Source organism: Haliotis rufescens, unplaced genomic scaffold (assembly GCF_023055435.1).
Source record: "Haliotis rufescens isolate VD_foot unplaced genomic scaffold, xgHalRufe1.0.p SCAF_52, whole genome shotgun sequence".
NCBI lineage: Eukaryota > Metazoa > Mollusca > Gastropoda > Lepetellida > Haliotidae > Haliotis > Haliotis rufescens.
In genome coordinates, this window is record NW_025964246.1 from 1,403,030 (window position 1) to 1,424,984 (window position 21,955).

The 21,955-nt window shown below is 38.2% G+C and overlaps 1 protein-coding gene across 2 annotated transcripts in view; it reads left to right on the top strand.

The window, feature by feature from the left end:
• LOC124144051 (autophagy-related protein 16-1-like) overlaps window positions 1-15,699 on the top strand; it is a 36,488-nt gene extending 20,789 nt beyond the window's left edge. For both annotated transcript variants that reach the window (XM_048384937.1, XM_048384938.1), the window contains exons 12-17: window positions 257-377; window positions 2,646-2,819; window positions 6,727-6,811; window positions 8,255-8,302; window positions 9,129-9,227; window positions 14,357-15,699. In XM_048384937.1, the coding sequence (XP_048240894.1) occupies window positions 257-377; window positions 2,646-2,819; window positions 6,727-6,811; window positions 8,255-8,302; window positions 9,129-9,227; window positions 14,357-14,450 (621 nt within the window). In that variant the 3' untranslated portion in view covers window positions 14,451-15,699. The remainder of the gene's footprint in view (window positions 1-256; window positions 378-2,645; window positions 2,820-6,726; window positions 6,812-8,254; window positions 8,303-9,128; window positions 9,228-14,356) is intronic.
• Window positions 15,700-21,955: the final 6,256 nt, after the last annotated feature.

Sequence of the window (21,955 nt, forward strand, 5' to 3'; positions counted from 1 at the left end):
TCGCCTCTTACGACAAGAGTAGTCGCCTTTTACGGCAAGCATGGGTTGCTGAAGACCTATTCTACCCTGGATCTTCTTGGGTCCAATATGTGTGGTATTTTCTTCAATAATTTCTTACACCCTGGTATATAATATGTAAGATAACGTGTTAGACCCTGGTATACAATATGTGTGATATCATGTTAGACCCTTATATTCAATACAGTTAGTACCTGTAGGCCCTGTTATATATATTGTATTGCTCAACGGATTGCAGCACACACTGACAGGTCACAGTGGCAAGGTGCTGGCAGCCAAGTTCCTTGGGGACACCAACAAGGTTGTGTCGGGAAGCCATGACAGGACGCTCAAGGTGTGGGACCTCCACAGCAGGGCGTGTGAGTATCTCTGTGTTTACCTGTCACCTACAGACCACATGGTTCCCCAAATCAAGTGAGTGAGTGAGTATGGTTTTACGCCGCTTTTAGCAATATTCCAGCAATATCACGGCGGGGGACACCAGAAATGAGCTTCACACATTGTACCCATGTCGGGAATCGAACCCGGGTCTTCGGCGTGACGAGCGAACGCTTTAACCACTAGGCTACCCGACCGCCCCCCCAAATCAAGAACCAATGAGGACATGAATAACGCAGTCCAAGCCCTCCCCATCCTTTTATCAGCGAGTCAGGAAAGAGTACTCTACAAATGGACATGGTCTAATTCAATTTTTTTTTTAAATTTATGCGAATATAAATTCAAATATATTGTTTGGTTAGCCAATCAAATGCAATGGAATCATTTGCGATTAAAATTTTATGATTCAGACAGGTTCTGATGCAAGGATGCAAGTGTAGGGGTTGGTGTTGGATGAGGGTAATAGATTGTATTAAATATTGCTGCGGGATTACAAGTTTTCAAATTTAGGGGTGTAATGTTATTTTTTTTTCATGAATTATCAAACTTTTATTGACTCACTGTTATTCATGTTAGTTCCAGCTGGGTCAAGTGTGGGTTTGAGTTATGTCCCCTTGATAATCATTGAATTTATGCCACCATATCCAGGAACCACAAAATCAATGTTGTCCAGACATAATTCTTCAATCCAGGGCCCTGTTCTGTGCTTTTTTTGTTTGTTGTTTACGCCGCACTCAGCAACATTCCAGCTATATGACGGCGGTCTGTAAATACTCGAGTCTGGACCAGACAATCCAGTGATTGACATCATGAGGATCCATCCACGCAATTGACATCTATGACATGCATCAACCAAGTCAGCAAGCCTGACCACCCGATCCTGTTAGTCGCTTCTTACGACAAGCATGGTCACCTTTTACGGCAAGCATGGGTTGCTGAAGACCTATTCAACCCCGGATCTTCAAGGGTCCGCTGTCCAGTGAAGTGATCATGTCATCAAAGGTGACAATGCTTGTCGTATGAGGCGACTAACGGGATCGGGTGGTCAGGCTCACTGACTTGGTTGATGCATGTCATCGATCCCAGTTGTGTGGATCGATGCTTATGATATCAATCACAGGATTGTCTTGTCCATACTCGATTATTTACAGACCGCCATCATACAGCTGGAATATTGCTGTGTGTGGTGTAAAACAACCAACCAACCAACCAACCTGTGAACATGATGGGTGTGGCCACCCAGAGTTCCATGTGGCCAGCCTTGGACATCTGCCATAGGACAGCGCCATTTGACAGTCCATAGTCCATTCAAAAAATTGCATATGTTTTTCAGCTCTTGATAATTTGACAAGTCTATACATTTAGATATGTCGTAGAATGGTTAACTTTCATTGAGAAAATGTCCGAAATCATGAAAAACTATTTCCATTTGCATAGTTATCCTTTGTTTACATCAGCTGTCATCAAAGCCCTACGGAGAGCTAGCGATATGGTCACTTTGATGTAAATACCGTATTCGACATAATAAGCGCCCCGCTCTAATAAGCGCCCACGGCGATATTTGCTAATATATTGGCTTGTGAACAATCCCAATTTGCACCCCTTCCGATTGATCAATGTACAAAAGACTTATTTATTCATGTATAATACACACTCATGTGTTATATGCACCCTTAATTATGGGCAATTAAATTCTTGAAAAATATATTTGTTGTATATACATTTCAGGCTGTCAGCATAACCACGAAAATTTATCTTTCAACTCTCAACTTTCAACTTTTTCACCAAAATAATATTCTAATAAGAGCCCCCTATTTCTAATTTTGAGAGCGCCCTGGGCGCTTATTACATCGAATACGGTAGATATATTGTCATGCACTTCACTGTCGCAGTTCTAGTAGCATATCTATATAATAAATGCAAAACAATATGTAAAGCGCCCCAATAGGCTTGCATAAGGCCAGACTGTTCTGATATCAGAGGACGAGCGTTTGTTTACAAACAAGAGAAAAGTCTGGTCATGTGATGTGCAAATAAGCCCGTGGCAGTGGTGTTACGCTAAGTCACCACTGCACCGGAGTGTGGGGTGTGGTACATGACACCAAGAAGACATATCACTCAGAAATTGAGGTCGAACTGTTTTTTTCTACAGAATGCCACATCACTGTCCGAGTGCTTCCTTTCTTCTGGCCAGAAGTGCCATAGGTTGAGATCAAATGTGCTGAATGAAACTTTTGCTGTACTTTCAGGTATAAAGACAATATTTGCGGGGTCAAGTTGCAATGACCTGGTGACGCTGCACGGGAACAACATCATCAGCGGCCACTTCGACAAGCGTGTCCGGTTCTGGGACACCCGGTCAGATTCTAGCGCTAACGAAATCATGCTGCAGGGACGGCTGACATCGCTAGATCTAGCTCCAGGTAGTGTGCCAAGGATACATACAAGTCATCACCTACCCGTGAAGATTCCGGGTAGAACAGGTCTTCAGCAACCCATGCTTGCCGTAAAAGGCGACTATGCTTGTCGTAAAAGGCGACTAACGGGATCGGGTGGTCAGGCTCGCTGACTTGGTTGATGCCTGTCATCGATCACAATTGCGTGGATCCATGCTCATGATGTCAATCACTTGATTGTCTGGTCCAGACTCGATTATTTACAGACTGCTGTCATATAGCTGGAATATTGCTGAGTGCGGCGTTAAAAAACCAACCAACCAACCAGCCAACAAGTCATCACGCGAGGTGGGGAATATAAAATATACATGATATGTTTGGCATTTTGATAATGATAACAATTATCCTAGTCGTTTGTCCGGTCCCCGATGATCAATTCTGACGTGGTCGCTTATAGACAAGGGTGATGCCATGTGTGTTTGTGATCACTAAAAGTTGTACCTATCTGACCTTTCAGAATTGCTTATTGTACCCCCTACCTTAAAGGGTATTATATGTACAAGTCATAGCACTAGTCTTCGAATTGTATATATGTGGAAACTGTACTTGAGTTTTGTTATTTGTGACTCGAACAATGATGCAATTTATGTTACTAGATTATATAGGTATATCCTTGCTTATCCAATAAACTATCAAGTAAAATAAAATACTTATTACATTAATATTTATGTATTTGGGTTCATTGTTGACTTTAGGAGGAATTATTTACGAGTATGATTAGTAGCAGACGTGGTTATTTTTGTGTCTACATATGTGTAGCAATAGAACTTAGTCAGGTAGTCATTTGGCTACCTCTGAATTTTTAGTGCTACGACTTTCGTAAGTTTATCTTAAAATATGGGAGTTACGATTGTCTAAGTGCTAAGATTCTCGTAAGTCAGTGTTACAGTTTGGGAGTTAGGATTGTCTTTGGGCTAATATTCTCGAAATTCATTGTTACAGTATGGGATTTACAATCATCATTGCCCTAAGATTCTCGTAAGTCAGTATTAAAGTATTGGAGTTACAATCGTCATAGCCCTAAGATTCTCGAAATTCAGTGTTAAAGTATGGGGTTTACGATCATCATAGCTCAAAGGTTCTCGCAAGTACAAACGTAAGTCTATCTTAAAATATGATTGTTACGATTGTCTTAGTGCTAAGATTCTCATAAGTCAGTGGTACAATATGGGAGTTACGATCATCTTTGTGCTAAGGTTCTCGAAATTCAGTGTTAAAGTATGGGATTTACGATCATCATAGCTCTAAGATTCTCGTAAGACAGTGTTACAATATGGGAGTTACGATTGTGTTAGTGCTAAGATTCTCATAAGTCAGTGTTACAATATGGGAGTTACGATCATCTTTGTGCTAAGGTTCTCAAAATTCAGTGTTAAAGTATGGGATTTACGATCATCATAGCTCTAAGATTCTCGTAAGACAGTGTTACAATATGGGAGTTACATAGCTCTCTAAGATTCTCAAAATTCAATGTTACGGTATGGGATTTATGCTCATCATAGCTATAAGGTTCTCGTAAGTCAGTGTTACAAACATAAGTCTATCTTAAAATATGGGAGCTACGATTGTCTTAGTGCTAAGATTCTTGTAAGTGAATGTTACAGTATGGGATTTACGATCATCATAGCTCTAAGATTCTCGTAAGACAGTGTTACAATATAGGAGTTACGATCATCTTTGTGCTAAGGTTCTCGAAATTCAGTGTTAAAGTATGGGATTTACGATCATCATAGCTCTAAGATTCTTGTAAGTCAGTGTTACAATATGGGAGTTACGATTGTCTTAGTGCTAAGATTCTTGTAAGTCAATGTTACAGTATGGGAGTTACAATCATCTTTGCTCTAAGATTCTCAAAATTCAATGTTACGGTATGGGATTTATGCTCATCATAGCTATAAGGTTCTCATAGGTCAGTGTTACAAACATAAGTCTATCTTAAAATATGGGAGCTACGATTGTCTTAGTGCTTAGATTCTTGTAAGTGAATGTTACAGTATGGGATTTACGATCATCATAGCTCTAAGATTCTCGTAAGTCAGTGTTACTATATGGGAGTTTCTATTGTCTTAGTGCTAAGATTCTCGTAAGTCAATGTTACAGTATGGGATTTACGATTGTCTTAGTGCTAAGATTCTTGTAAGTGAATGTTACAGTATGGGATTTACGATTGTCTTAGTGCTAAGATTCTTGTCAGTCAATGTTACAGTATGGGATTTACGATTGTCTTAGTGCTAAGATTCTCGTAAGTCAATGTTACAGTATGGGATTTACGATTGTCTTAGTGCTAAGATTCTTGTAAGTCAATGTTACAATATGGGATTTAAGATTGTCTTAGTGCTAAGATTCTCGTAAGTCAATGTTACAGTATGGGATTTACGATTGTCTTAGTGCTAAGATTCTCGTAAGTCAGCATTACAATAAAAGAATTACAATTGTCTTAGTGCTAAGACTCTCGTAAGTCAACGTTACAGTATGGCAGTTACGATCATCATATCTCTCTAAGTTTGCTTTGTGAAACGGGCCCCAGGGACCCATTAAGTTTGAACACTGTGCCCTTGTAATATGTTGCAATGACAACATTGTATTTGTACTGCAGTGAGTGTTGAAGTTTTGCTTGGAATCAATGACAGCACACAGCTGACACATTTCATAATGCATTAAAGCTGTTCGCTCAGTACCACAATACAATCCAACCTGGCCATCAATAGTCCTGCTCATGAAGCAGGTAAATATATACAGTAACTGATAACTCATTCTTGTGTATAGAATTTATACATTTTTTTATTGCCAGTTTTATATGCTTTGTCAGTTTGATTATCGTTTGGAGTATTTGAAACGATGATGTGACATATTTATGCTTCCATAGGCACACAGCTGTTGCCATGGTTGCAGTTTATTATTCAGTAATAATTTTTCATAATGTTTGCAGATTGAAACACTATAAACCAGATCATGCATTGATTTTCTCCCTAAGCTAGTTCCAGAGTTCCAGATAACTCTTTGAGCAATTGAGTTTTTCCCAAGGGTTTCTATTTTAATTGGATTATTATATTTTTCATTGGGTAACCAATATTTTTTCACTCATCTATTCATCACTCTAATGGTTTTTCCCAAAATTAGTGAACATCTTAAGATTTAAAAAAAATGAAATAATGTTTTAGATGTATGTAACTGTTCTAAATATATAGGCTGGACTTGGAAAGTAAATTATCTTGCAATTGTGTTTCGGAAATTAGCTCCTTTGTACGCATGCTGAAAAGGCTTCATTTGTTATTTACGCATGCTGTTTTTATAATTTGAGTTATACATTTAAAGCATGCGTTTCTGTACACAAGTTAATTGAAAGTAATTTCTGTTACAAGCCGGGGGCACAGGTGGCCCAGTTGTCTAAGGCGCCGCGATTCGCTGTGCAGAGTTGCGTCCCTTGGGCACGCCAGAAACCTAAGATTGTGGGTTCGAATCCCAGTTCACCCCGATTATGTTTCTAGGTTTGTCAGCACCATACCCGTGCTCGTGGGTTTCGCCGAAGTGGTAAACGTCTGAGACCTGCATCACTTCGGGCTTTCCTCCCACATTAAGCTGACACGCCGTGATATAACTGGAATACTGTTAAAAGCTGAGTTAAGCGCAACTCACTCACTCACTCAAGGGCATGGGCATGTGATGGTCACCAAGTTTGTGAGATGCCCCCCTTAATCCCCCATTGTCTTACCATTCACCCCGCTTGGGTGATTTTATTCTATAACAATAGGTGCTGGACAAGTAGGAAGACCCCTTAATGAAATGAATTACAACTCTGCAAATGATTTGTCTGTTTGGAATAATTATGTCATCATTAAACACAAAGTAGATGCCCTGATTTCCCTGTTTTCAGACCGGTGTAGTTTGCTGTGCTGCACACGAGACGATTCGGTGAAGATTATCGACCTCAGGATGAACCAAGTGTCAGCCACGTTTTGGTAGGCAGATTGTATATATCCTATCTCTTGACCGAAGGACACAGGTAACTCTGTGGTCTATGGCAAAGCAATTTGCTTGATCGTGACAAGATCTAAGAGTTTGTTCTAGTTGTGTCAGGAGTAAGAGTTTGTTCTAACCATGACAGGATCTAATAAGTTTGTAAGTATGAACATACTAACTCGATATCTTTTGAAAACCCAGTAGAATTGCCCCTTATTCCTCAATATTTAGAGATACTGTATAAGGAAGATAAAGGATGCAAGATATTTAATTCAAAATTAGTGAATAGTTTTGATTAAAAGGACAACGTTCACAGTGAAACAAAATGGGAAAATGAAATTGTTGCACAGGGTGACTGCTTAATGAAATGGAGGGGCGACAAGGTAGCCCAGTGGTTAAAGCGTTCGCTCGTCACACGGAAGACCTGGGTTCGATTCCTGACATGGGTACAATGTGTGAAGCCCATTTCTGGTGTCCCCCGCCGTGATATTGCTGGAATATTGCTAAAAGCGGCGTAAAACAATACTCACTCACTAACTCTACTCCGAAATGGATTATGTTACAATTGACCTTTCTAATTCCGCGAAAGCCCAGCGATGCATCGACTCAATATGCATACAGCTCAATACTCGCTGAATGTTAATTTTACTTTGTAGATACATGTTATATCCGCCGTAGCGAACAGCGACACATTTCTGAATCTGTCTTAATAACGGACTGTATTTAGTGTAACAAAATGTCCCCTGCCATGATATTGCTGGAATATTGCTAAGAGCGGCGTAAAACCATACTCACTCACTAATAACATGGATAAAAAACCGTACTGTCCCAAAATTGGAAATAAATTAGCAAAATATCATATTTTGATTTAAAGAAAAATTATATGACGCACTCCACTTGATTTTCGTTATAACTAAATTATACATCTACAAAAACAAATGTACGAATTGTTCACAAAATTTTAATGGTCTGACGACTATGTCAACAAATTCTTATCATTTCAACAAGTTCACTGCCTATTCAGAATGCAAATATATAAAAGTTTTTGACCTTCTGGTCTTCATGTCACAATCACGTCTCAGACCTGCATCACTTCGGGCTTTCCTCCCATTAAGCTGACACGTCGCGATATAACTGCAATACTATTAGTGGCGTTAAACACAACTCACTCACTCATGTCACTATCTGTTTACATAGGAAAGATTTATACAATGTCAAATGTTTACACACCATTAATAATATGTCCATAACGTAATTATGTTGCAGTCACTATTTCTCTTTGAAATGTGTCAATACCCATAGAGAGTGCCTGTACACCCAAAAAGAAATAAAGTGATAAAAAAATGAAAATCCTCCTTCACTCAGTCATGTCCTTCAAGACATGGTAGAGGTGTTAATATGTTTGTTGATAATATTAATGAGTGGATTTATTCTGTTCACAGCGCTGATGGGTTTAAAGTGGGCTGTGATTGGTCAAGGGCTGTTTTCAGGTAAATAGTAGTGCAGGATGATGATGATGATGATGATGATGATGATGCCAATTACAATCATCTTCGTGCTGAGATCACTTTGTTGAATGTGACCCTGGGCTCCATTCCATGTTGTGATCTTGGCGCTACGACAATCATAGCTTTTAAGACCCAAAACAAGTTAATTTATATGTCAGAGATGTTTAAAAAATCGGCAATAATGGGTTACTAGATAAAGTGATGGACAACTTTTATTTCCCATTTCGGAAAACTTTTTCTTATCAATATTGCCATGTGCGGTTTTCTTGTATGCTACCCAGAAAAAGCATGTCTCATTTTACTCTTGTGCATTACCAGTGAGTAAGTAAGCTTGTAGGATCTCTCATAGGAACCTGATGTACCCGGTGGCTGAGTGGGTTAGATTGCTGACTTTGTGTGCTGGCTATTAGGTGCCTCACTCTGGCAGTGTGGGTTCGAATCCTGGAGGGGCGGTCGGGTAGCCTAGTGGTTAAAGCATTCGCTCGTCACGCCAAAGACCCGGGTTTGATTCCCCACATGGATACAATGTGTGAAGCCCATTTCTGGTGTGCCCCGTCGTGATATTGCTGGAATATTGCTAAAAGCGGCGTAAAACCATACTTACTCACTCACTCACTCGAATCCTGGATGGGACTCAACCCAAAAAAGTACGAGAATCTGTACTTTTCTTAGAAAGTGTTATCCCAAATATAACATTTGCTCCATTTGACCACTTTCTAAATGGCATTGTGTGTTCACTCTGTAGTAGCGTAGTATGTCTAAATGATCCTGTAGCACCTCTGACATGAGCATGTGTGTCTGTCTCCAGTCCTGATGGCAGCTTTGCAGCTGCTGGTTCAAATGATGGAGGGCTGTATATCTGGAACATCGGCAAGAACAAGGTGGAGAAACTTCTTAAAGAACATAGGTGAGAACGGAAGACTGTACAGAACTGGTTACCATGTATGTCTTGCACCGTCGCAGGGAGTAACAATCTGGGGAGGTTTCATAAGCGTTGTCCCTGACAAATACTAGTCAGGCGTTAGAAATTGGCACTAGTCCTGTAGTCCTTACCAAACTGCCCAATAGTAAAGGTTTCCTAAGGACGAGTAGAAATTGGCCCATTTTAAGTGTTTTGCTATATGTTATCATTATAAGGACTAGTGGACAAAAACTGTTAGTTTCTAACACTGCTAGCCCGAACTTCGAATTTATTGTTATCATGTGGACTCATTAGCTTAGCTTATGAAACACCCGGATATTACTTTACTCAAACAAAGTTAAAGAACACCTGATTGTTTTCATATGGCTATAGGTATTGTATAGATATGACTATCAGTCATGACTGGTGGGAATTGTAACACATCCTTCCAGTTGTGGGTGTTCTTTGACTTGCATTGAGTAGAATAGTTGTCCAGTGAGCCCGTTTTCTGTCTGTATGAATGTGTGCTATGTGAATGTATGCTATGTGAATGTGTGCTATGTGAATGTGTGCTATGTGAATGTATGCTATGTGAATGTGTGCTATGTGAATGTGTGCTATGTGAATGTATGCTATGTGAATGTGTGCTATGTGAATGTATGCTATGTGAATGTGTGCTATGTGAATGTGTGCTATGTGAATGTGTGCTATGTGAATGTGTGCTATGTGAATGTGTGCTATGTGAATGTGTGCTATGTGAATGTGTGCTATGTGAATGTGTGCTATGTGAATGTGTGCTATGTGAATGTATGCTATGTGAATGTATGCTATGTGAATGTGTGCTATGTGAATGTATGCTATGTGAATGTGTGCTATGTGAATGTATGCTATGTGAATGTATGCTATGTGAATGTGTGCTATGTGAATGTGTGCTATGTGAATGTGTGCTATGTGAATGTATGCTATGTGAATGTGTGCTATGTGAATGTGTGCTATGTGAATGTGTGCTATGTGAATGTGTGCTATGTGAATGTGTGCTATGTGAATGTGTGCTATGTGAATGTGTGCTATGTGAATGTGTGCTATGTGAATGTATGCTATGTGAATGTGTGCTATGAGAATGTATGCTATGTGAATGTGTGCTATGTGAATGTATGCTATGTGAATGTATGCTATGTGAATGTGTGCTGTGTGCTATGTGAATGTGTGCTATGTGAATGTATGCTATGTGAATGTATGCTATGTGAATGTGTGCTATGTGAATGTATGCTATGTGAATGTGTGCTATGTGAATGTGTGCTATGTGAATGTGTGCTATGTGAATGTGTGCTATGTGAATGTGTGCTATGTGAATGTATGCTATGTGAATGTGTGCTATGTGAATGTGTGCCATGTGAATGTATGCTATGTGAATGTGTGCTATGTGAATGTATGCTATGTGAATGTGTGCTATGTGAATGTGTGCTATGTGAATGTATGCTATGTGAATGTGTGCTATGAATGTATGCTATGTGAATGTGTGCTATGTGAATGTGTGCTATGTGAATGTGTGCTATGTGAATGTATGCTATGTGAATGTGTGCTATGTGAATGTGTGCTATGTGAATGTGTGTTATGTGAATGTGTGCTATGTGAATGTGTGCTATGTGAATGTGTGCTATGTGAATGTATGCTATGTGAATGTGTGCTATGTGAATGTATGCTATGTGAATGTATGCTATGTGAATGTGTGCTATGTGAATGTGTGCTATGTGAATGTATGCTATGTGAATGTGTGCTATGTGAATGTATGCTATGTGAATGTATGCTATGTGAATGTATGCAATGTGAATGTGTGCTATGTGAATGTGTGCTATGTGAATGTGTGCTATGTGAATGTATGCTATGTGAATGTGTGCTATGTGAATGTATGCTATGTGAATGTATGCTATGTGAATGTGTGCTATGTGAATGTATGCTATGTGAATGTATGCTATGTGAATGTGTGCTATGTGAATGTATGCTATGTGAATGTATGCTATGTGAATGTATGCTATGTGAATGTGTGCTATGTGAATGTGTGCTATGTGAATGTGTGCTATGTGAATGTGTGCTATGTGAATGTATGCTATGTGAATGTATGCTATGTGAATGTATGCTATGTGAATGTGTGCTATGTGAATGTTTGCTATGTGAATGTATGCTATGTGAATGTGTGCTATGTGAATGTGTGCTATGTGAATGTATGCTATGTGAATGTGTGCTATGTGAATGTATGCTATGTGAATGTGTGCTATGTGAATGTATGCTATGTGAATGTGTGCTATGTGAATGTATGCTATGTGAATGTGTGCTATGTGAATGTATGCTATGTGAATGTGTGCTATGTGAATGTGTGCTATGTGAATGTGTGCTATGTGAATGTGTGCTATGTGAATGTGTGCTATGTGAATGTATGCTATGTGAATGTGTGCTATGTGAATGTGTGCTATGTGAATGTATGCTATGTGAATGTATGCTATGTGAATGTGTGCTATGTGAATGTGTGCTATGTGAATGTATGCTATGTGAATGTATGCTATGTGAATGTGTGCTATGTGAATGTGTGCTATGTGAATGTATGCTATGTGAATGTATGCTATGTGAATGTGTACTATGTGAATGTGTGCTATGTGAATGTATGCTATGTGAATGTGTGCTATGTGAATGTGTGCTATGTGAATGTATGCTATGTGAATGTATGCTATGTGAATGTATGCTATGTGAATGTGTGCTATGTGAATGTATGCTATGTGAATGTGTGCTATGTGAATGTGTGCTATGTGAATGTATGCTATGTGAATGTGTGCTATGTGAATGTGTGCTATGTGAATGTATGCTATGTGAATGTATGCTATGTGAATGTGTGCTATGTGAATGTATGCTATGTGAATGTATGCTATGTGAATGTGTGCTATGTGAATGTATGCTATGTGAATGTATGCTATGTGAATGTATGCTATGTGAATGTGAATGTATGCTATGTGAATGTGTGCTATGTGAATGTATGCTATGTGAATGTGAATGTATGCTATGTGAATGTGTGCTATGTGAATGTATGCTCTATGTGAATGTATGCTATGTGAATGTGTGCTATGTGAATGTGTGCTATGTGAATGTTAGCTATGTGAATGTGTGCTATGTGAATGTATGCTATGTGAATGTGTGCTATGTGAATGTATGCTATGTGAATGTATGCTATGTGAATGTGTGCTATGTGAATGTATGCTATGTGAATGTGTGCTATGTGAATGTATGCTATGTGAATGTATGCTATGTGAATGTGTGCTATGTGAATGTGTGCTATGTGAATGTATGCTATGTGAATGTGTGCTATGTGAATGTATGCTATGTGAATGTGTGCTATGTGAATGTATGCTATGTGAATGTGTGCTATGTGAATGTGTGCTATGTGAATGTGTGCTATGTGAATGTATCCTATGTGAATGTATGCTATGTGAATGTATGCTATATGAATGTATGTGAATGTATGCTATGTGAATGTATGCTATGTGAATGTATGCTATGTGAATGTGTGCTATGTGAATGTATGCTATGTGAATGTATGCTATGTGAATGTGAATGTATGCTATGTGAATGTGTGCTATGTGAATGTGTGCTATGTGAATGTGTGCTATGTGAATGTATGCTATGTGAATGTATGCTCTATGTGAATGTATGCTATGTGAATGTATGCTATGTGAATGTATGCTATGTGAATGTGTGCTATATGAATGTGTGCTATGTGAATGTATGCTATGTGAATGTATGCTATGTGAATGTGTGCTATGTGAATGTGTGCTATGAGAATGTGTGCTATGTGAATGTGTGCTATGTGAATGTGTGCTATGTGAATGTATGCTATGTGAATGTGTGCTATGTGAATGTGTGCTATGTGAATGTATGCTATGTGAATGTGTGCTATGTGAATGTGTGCTATGTGAATGTGTGCTATGTGAATGTGTGCTATGTGAATGTGTGCTATGTGAATGTATGCTATGTGAATGTGTGCTATGTGAATGTATGCTATGTGAATGTGTGCTATGTGAATGTGTGCTATGTGAATGTATGCTATGTGAATGTATGCTATGTGAATGTATGCTATGTGAATGTATGCTATGTGAATGTATGCTATATGAATGTATGCTATATGAATGTATGCTATGTGAATGTATGCTATATGAATGTATGCTATATGAATGTATGCTATATGAATGTATGCTATATAAATGTGTGCTATATGAATGTGTGCTATATGAATGTATGCTATATGAATGTATGCTATGTGAATGTATGCTATATGAATGTATGCTATATGAATGTATGCTATATAAATGTGTGCTATATGAATGTGTGCTATATGAATGTATGCTATATGAATGTATGCTATGTGAATGTATGCTATATGAATGTATGCTATATGAATGTATGCTATATGAATGTATGCTATATGAATGTGTGCTATATGAATGTGTGCTATATGAATGTATGCTATATGAATGTATGCTATGTGAATGTATGCTATATGAATGTATGCTATATGAATGTATGCTATATGAATGTATGCTATATGAATGTATGCTATATAAATGTGTGCTATATGAATGTGTGCTATATGAATGTGTTCTATATGAATGTATGCTATATGAATGTATGCTATATGAATGTATACTATATGAATGTATGCTATATGAATGTGTTCTATATGAATGTATGCTATATAACTATATGCGATATGAATGTATACTATATGAATGTATCCTGTATAAATATATGCTATATGAATGTATGCTATAGAAATATATGCTATATTAATGTATGCTATATGAATGTATGCTATACGAATGTATGCTATAAGAATATATGCTATATGAATGTATGCTATATGAATGTATGCTATATAAAAGTTTGCTATATGAATGTATGCTATATAAATATATGCTATATGAATGTATGCTATACGAATGTATGGTATAAGAATGTATGCTATAAAAATGTATTCTATATGAATGTATGCTATATGTATGCATGCTATACGAATATATGCTGTATGAATGTATGCTATATAAAAGTTTGCTATATGAATGTTTTCATGGGTTTCCTGTAATCTCTTTCAGTCATGCAATAATGGCCTGTGCGTGGAATCCGATTGGCTCCTCTCTGGTCAGCTGTGAGCGTTCAAGGAAAGTCATCTACTGGGCCGATTACTGAACAACAGCATGTAACCAACAGACAGAGGGAATGAAATCCAATGTGACAGAGTCATAATCACATGCAAGAGAACTTGAGTCTCCTGACAATCAATATATATAATGTGAAAAGGTCTCAAAGCTAAGAAAGGGCATTTTGATGAACACAGTTTTCCATACTTTATTCTAAGACAAACACTTTTCTTGGACTATTATATTTCTGTCCACCTTTCCCTAAGCAGAGACAGTTTCAATCAAAGCTAATGTTTAGATAATCCCCTTTACCATTCGTAATGAGAGCTGCTTTGCTTAGATCTCTTCGCGAATGTTGAAGTGATGTTGCTTGCTGAGCATGACTATAATAGCTTCCTGTATACCGTTATCAATAGAAAAAAGTCATCTATATAACATGTTACATCCTTATCTTTTATTCATCCTAGAATGATATATATGCCTGATACAGCCAATCGGTGAACATGGTGAATAAGTGAATAAATATACTGGTGATGAGGTACGGTGAGGTGAAATGGGGTGTAACCTCATGTCCAAGATATTGTACTTCTATAGCAGCATGTGTGTGTGTGGCTGCTTGTACTCGTCCCGATTTTTGGCTGTTTAATGGAGCTAGCTCACAAAGATATGCTGCAATTTAAGATGGATACCCCACTCAGACACAGGGTACTGACTCCGAGCCGACCAGTCCTTGTTTTAGCCCCTAAATGCTGACTGCCAGACAGGGTAACAACAAGTACCATCTTTTAATGTCTTGTGGTATGACACGGCCAGGCATCGTAACCACCGACCTGCCACTCTCTGGACAGACACTCTACCACTCGACCTCGGATTGGAGGGAATATAATGGTTATATGTGATCGTATTCAATACTTGTATACACCAACACAGTTATGCCGGATCTCTAATACTCCGGAGCCATTGTTCAGGCACTTTCACCAGCAATCGTATTGTCAAGAATTAAAGTTGTTTCACTTTTTGACAATGGACAGGTCAGTTAAGTTACATAGTATTCTCTCAGTGCCTGATGTATTGCCAGCTATCTCCTTCAAGTAATACCTTTCTGCATGAAGGGATCTGACCACACCTCCATAGGAAGTCACGTGAAACCTTAATTCTCGGTACAAGTGAGTGAAGGATTCATATCTGAATTCTATATCTTAGAACAAATGTGACCCACCAGGATTGTTTGTTTGTTTGTTTGTTTGTTGTTTGACGCCGAACTCAGCAATATTCAAGCTGTAGGACGGTGATCTGGTCCAGACTCGATTATTTACAATCCAGTGATTGACATCATGAGCATCGATCCACGCAGTTGGGATACGATGACATGCATCAACCAAGTCAGCAAGTCTGACCACCCGATCCCGTTAGTCGCCTTTTACGACAAGCATAGTAGCCTTTTATGGCAAGCATGGGTTTTCTTTGATAAGATTGTTATCAGTTGAGGAGTAATGTAAAAAATGAAGCTGAATCATTTTAGAAATCTGATGGGCTCAAGTTTTGGCAGTCAATGTATTCTCCAGGTTTGCCTGAAGCATCCTCCAATGGATGTGTTCTCAGATCTTCACGCAGTGAGGTATCTTGTTTTGGAGTAAAACATCTTATTATAATTAGATTGTATTGCCCAGGTAGTAACCATACACGTGTTGTCATTAATCCAAATTTGGAATCTATGTTTAGTTCTTTAGTCTCCTTAGACAAGTGATGTTCAGTATTTGGCTCTGTTCACCCAGCAGTAAATGGGTACCCGGTAGGATGAGATGGTAATGTGGCTGTTAACCTTCTAGCGCCTCACAGGCAGCTTGGGTTGTATACTCCCCAGGGAGCTGAGATCGATAATTGAGTCACACTGATCCGTTGACCAGGGTAATAATAATATATAGCGCCTGTGAGCAGCCTGGATGGAAGTCAGCACGATATGAATAGATTATTATTACTATTATTATTATTATTCCATGTGAAGCCAACTCTTGCCGTTGGCCTTTAAGATTATACGTTTTTAATTATATCTTAAGCAAGTGAAACTGCTGCTGTAGATTCGAAACTCGCGACCCAGCATTGATTCAGGCTGAACAGGTCCCAGTGCACCATTTATACCACACCGCTTTTGATAGGAATATTTTATATTTCCCTGATACACAAGACTGACTCTCATAATGTCCAGTGTATACCGAATTTGACGTAATAAGCGCCAAGGGCGCTCTCAAAATTTGAAATAGGGGGCTCTTATTAGAATAAAATTTTGGAGAAAAAAAAACAGAGTTGAAAGATTGTAAATTTCGTGGTTTATGCTGACAGCCTGAAATTACACAAAATAAAAGTCTGTGTGTATTATACATGACAGATATATTTATCCAGAATTGAATTGCCCATAATAAGGGTGCATATAACACACGAGTGCGTATTATGCACGAATAAATAAGTCTTGTGTACATTGATCAATCGGAAGAGGTGCTAATTGGGATTGTTCACTAGCCAATATATTAGCAAATATCTCCATGGGCGCTTATTACGTCGAATACGGTATTTAAATAGAATGACAAATCTGAATATCCCTATCAAAAATTGAGTAGTATGTGTTGAACCAGTGCTGGGACCAGGTTTGGCCTACCCAGTATTTATATGCCTGGTTCTTCCCCCATAAGGAATTATCAGAAATCTTACCCTTTTATCCTGATGTAACAAGAACGTATCTTGCCAGACTCTCAATCGGTTCGTCATTAGAGAAGCTTTACTCTGTGTCCCAGAAAATAGATGAGAAACTGATTCCAAGTCTAGATTTTGCAAGTCTAGATTGTGTCGGAAATTATGTATTGTTCTTGGCTCAAATTAGATTACGTTTTGTATTTTGTGAATATTTCTGTGACTAAATGTTTGGCTAGGGAAGCTTCATCTTCCCGAGGCAAGAGAGTTAACTGACTATAAAAGTCCAGTTTCCACCCTTGCCGAAATAGGCTGGTATTATGGAGTTACATTTTGGCTGGGCTAACGAGTCTATGCATAGTCCAATCAAAATCGCGCACCGAAATCGAAATCCGGTTCGTAAAGTGTCATGCAAATTTCGGTCGACTGCAGGATTTGCAAAGCATGTGCACTGCTAACTTGTTGACAACAGATATTTTCTATATCTTTTCATGTTTTTAATCAAGGTGCTCACGTGATTTGATGCACTTCGCGATGTAAGACTCGTTTGATCACAATATAGATTTTGATTATCGATCAGATCGTCTTGACTGGGCGCCACCGTCTTGTTTGAAGCAAATGCAAGTGATACGAGAGGTTGAATCTGATTGGTTGATAGGAGAGGCATAGAAAGGACATTACTTGCAATAGCCACTGGTGACGCTATGATCGGGCCCAGGAATTCCAGCCTAGTTCGGCAAGGGTGGAAACTGGACTTTTAAAGTCAGTTAACTCTCTTGCCTCAGGAAGATGGGGAAGCTTGTGAAGAGATGCATTTTAGGCTGATAGTTAGGATATGTGACGATTGGGAGACAGAGAAAAAGTAAAAAGTAGGATGTCGAAGGCACAAGAGGCTTGTTTTGATATCACAACGTACAATAAGTGTCGATGTGACTACTTGACTACCAATCATTCTCAGCCAATCAAAACAGGGATCATTATGTATTATATTACATAAGTTTTTCCTGAGATGAGTTGGGAACGCCTCAATTTGATGTGTAGAGTTGTGTCCCTTAGGAAGGCCAGAACCCTATGACCATGGGTGCATATTCCAGATTTGATCGGATTATGATACATGGTTTGTTAGCAACAGATCTGTGCTTGCAGGGGTCCCCGAATGTCTGAGACCTGCATCACTACAGGCTTACACCCCACCGTTGACGGTCTGAACAGGACACCAACAGGAAAATTATAGAATGAATTTAAATAACTTGGAATGAGATGAAAATGTGACAAGAAAACTTGTTAATGAATTTTGAATCAGCTTGTTATCAAAAGCAATGAACAGCTTCGGTAATCAGTGGTAATCAATGGTAATCAATGGTTATCAATGGTAATCAGTAGTTATCAATGGTAATCAGTAGTTATCAATGGTAATCAGTAGTTATCACTGGTAATCAGTAGTTATCACTGGTAATCAGTGGTAATCAATGGTAATCAATGGTTATCAATGGTAATCAGTAGTTATCAATGGTAATCAGTAGTTATCAATGGTAATCAGTGGTAATCAATATAGTTTTCAATTGTAATCAGTGTTTATCAATGGTAATCAGTGGTTATCAATGGTAATCACTGGTTATCACTGGTAATCAGTGGTAATCAATATAGTTTTCAATGGTATTCAGTGTTTATCAATGGTAATCAGTGGTTATCAATGGAAATCAGTGGTAATCAATATAGTTTTCAATGGTAATCAGTGTTTATCAATGGTAATCAGTGTTTATCAATGGAAATCAGTGGTAATCAATATAGTTTTCAATGGTAATCAGTGTTTATCAATGGTAATCAGTGGTTATCAATAGTAATCAATGGTAACCAGTGGTAATGAATGGTAACTAGTGTTAATCAATGGTAATCAGTGGTAATCAATGGTTATGAATGGTAATGAGTGGTTATCATGACCCTATGATTTTAAAGTCTGTTATGATTTTGTATGGCGGCTTTGACCATGTGCAAGTAACCTCCACTGTTGGGTTACGACACTGTGACGCACGGTATTCTATGGCAGCCTTTACATTGTGAATATTACACATCAGTATAAATGCCTGCTGTATACGCTGATCTTGTACATTTTGCTTGTCATCCATGACTCAGCCTGTAAATATTGTACAGTACACACATATTTATTCATCTACTTGTACATTTTAATTCTATCTAATTTAATTTGTAAATTAACTTTGAACTTTGAATTTGTAATTCCTCTTGGCAGAGTTGTCTCCCCTCAGCATTTGTGGCGTGGTTGCACTGCTCGAGAGATACCGGTTGTTTACAAAATTTCAGCCACTGTCATGTGACATGGGTTAGAAGTTATATGCAGATTTTTGCATTTTAATTTATTCAGTATCCCGGAAAGTATCGCCAGTGGGTAAACTGATCGGGATCATCACCAAGTCATGGGCGTGTATGTGTTTTGTTTCATTTTGTTTATATCTTTGTCAACATTTTTCCGTTAACTCATCAAGGAATGTGATTTTTAGAAAATACTCTAAAGGCTTGATTGTGAAGCAGTCTTATATATCATATAAGTCTGTCTAAATGTACCAAATTTGATGGTTGAATGGCTACTTTGCAGTTTGTAATTTTTCTTAACCCAGAGAATATATTGATGGCCTAGTGGTCTAAGGTGCTGTTATTTGCTGTGCAGTGTTGTGTCCCTGTGTGCCAGTAACATATACCGTATTCGACATAATAAGCGCCCAGGGCGCTCTCAAAATTAGTAATAGGGGGCTCTTATTAGAATATTATTTTGTTGAAAAAACAGAGTTGAAAGATAAATTTCGAGGTTAATGCTGACAGCCTGAAATGTTTGTGTATTTTTCCAGAATTTAATTGCCCATAATTAAGGGTGCATATAACACACGATGGCGTATTATACGCGATTAAATAAGTCTTGTGTACATTGATCAATCCGAAGGGATTGTTCACTAGCCTATATATTAGCAAACATCACCGTGGGCGCTTATTACGTCGAATACGGTAATTTCAGGTTTTGAGGAGAGATTGCCACTGATTGTTTCTGGGTTCGTCAGCTATACCTGTGCTCATGGGTTTCACCAAAATGGAAAACATCTGAGACGTGTATCAAATAATCTGGACTTACAGGGATTCGATCCCACAAACATAGGTTTCTGGCAAACCCAAGGGCGCCTTAGACGACACGGCCACCCATGCCCCAAAATATTATTTGAAGATGGTTCATAGTGATAGTCATGCCAGGCTTGCCAATGTTTTGAAATCAAAAGTCACCTAACCATTTATTCTGAATTGACAATTGTAGGTTTGAAAGTGTGAAGACTGATTATTGAAATGAGAGATTACAGTTTGTATGAAGTTTGGGTATAAGTTTGCAATCTCTTCTTCAACCAGAGGGGCGGTCGGGTAGCCTAATGGTTAAAGTGTTCGCTTGTCACGCTGAAGACCCGGGTTCGATTCCCGACATGGGTACAATGTGTGAAGCCCATTTCTGGTGTCCCCCCGCCGTAATATTGCTGGAATATTGCTTAAAGCGGCGTAAAACATACTCAATCAATCTTCAACCAGATGAAACTGTGACGTGTATGATGTATCACTATCTACTTAAACAGAGTTCCCAACCAAAACCTTCCACCCTTCCCAATAAATGCCAGAGCAAAGTTTTAAAAGTACCGTATTCGACGTAATAAGTGCCCAGGGCACTCTCAAAATTAGAAATAGGGTGCTCTTATTAGAAAATTATTTTGGTGAAAAAACCAGAGTTGAAAGATAAATTTCGTGGTTTATGCTGACAAACTGAAATGTTTATGTATGACAGATATATTTTGCCAGGATTTAATTGCCCATAATTAAGGGTGCATATAACACACGAGTGCGTATTATACGCGAATAAATAAGGCTTGTGTACATTAAAGGGGTGCTAATTAGCATTGATCACTAGCCAATATATTTGCAAATATCGACGTGGGCTCTTATTAGAACGGGGCGCTTATTACGTCGAATACGGTTATTGAAAATAGGTTATGGAAACATTATGATTAACGTACAATTTTGCTCTCCAAAACTCATCTGAAAATACAGCCAGTACTGCCATAAAACATACCACTCAACTTCTGATAGGGATTCTGAGATAATTGCTTATATTTACATATATATTGCAAGTAATTCTTTGATCTGTATTGAAGTGATTGCATTCTACATACCCAAAGTCATTTATTTAATGTTATAGATCATGGCTACTGTCAATACAGAAATAATGTTGTACGATCTGTTTAGTCCACTCATTAAGACTGACTAGATATAAAAATGAAGATTTATTATCATGATTTTGCAATGATATTTTATTTGATCCAAATGTGCTAAAAGACAATGAGATGAAAATAGAAATATATTTTCAAGATGAGCATTTGTACTTAAGTTTTATATGTATTATGAACAATTCTTATGTCGGTGAATTATATAATCACAGATTAAGCCTATGGATTTAGTTTATTTTGAAATGAGGAAGAGGGTAAAGACTATTGTTTCAGGGTAGAGTATGAGGTATGGGTGAATGTATGTGCGAGCGGGTCAATATTCTAAATATGTCATCCAAATCTGGCTTCCTAGGAGATATCTCTGCAAAGAAATTGCATCACAATGCTTTTCAGACCATTGTGACATCATCGGTTTCCTTGACATCATAATGAAATGACATCACTAATCTCTCTGTGACTGAAGCTGTTTAGGTGTACCTTTTACACGCAAGGCAGTGGTGACTACTGTTTGCAAACTGAAAAAGTTAGGATCTTTTGTCCCAATCCCTCATGAAGTATGAGTGAACTAAAGATGAAAATAATATGGTTTTTATTCTCACCA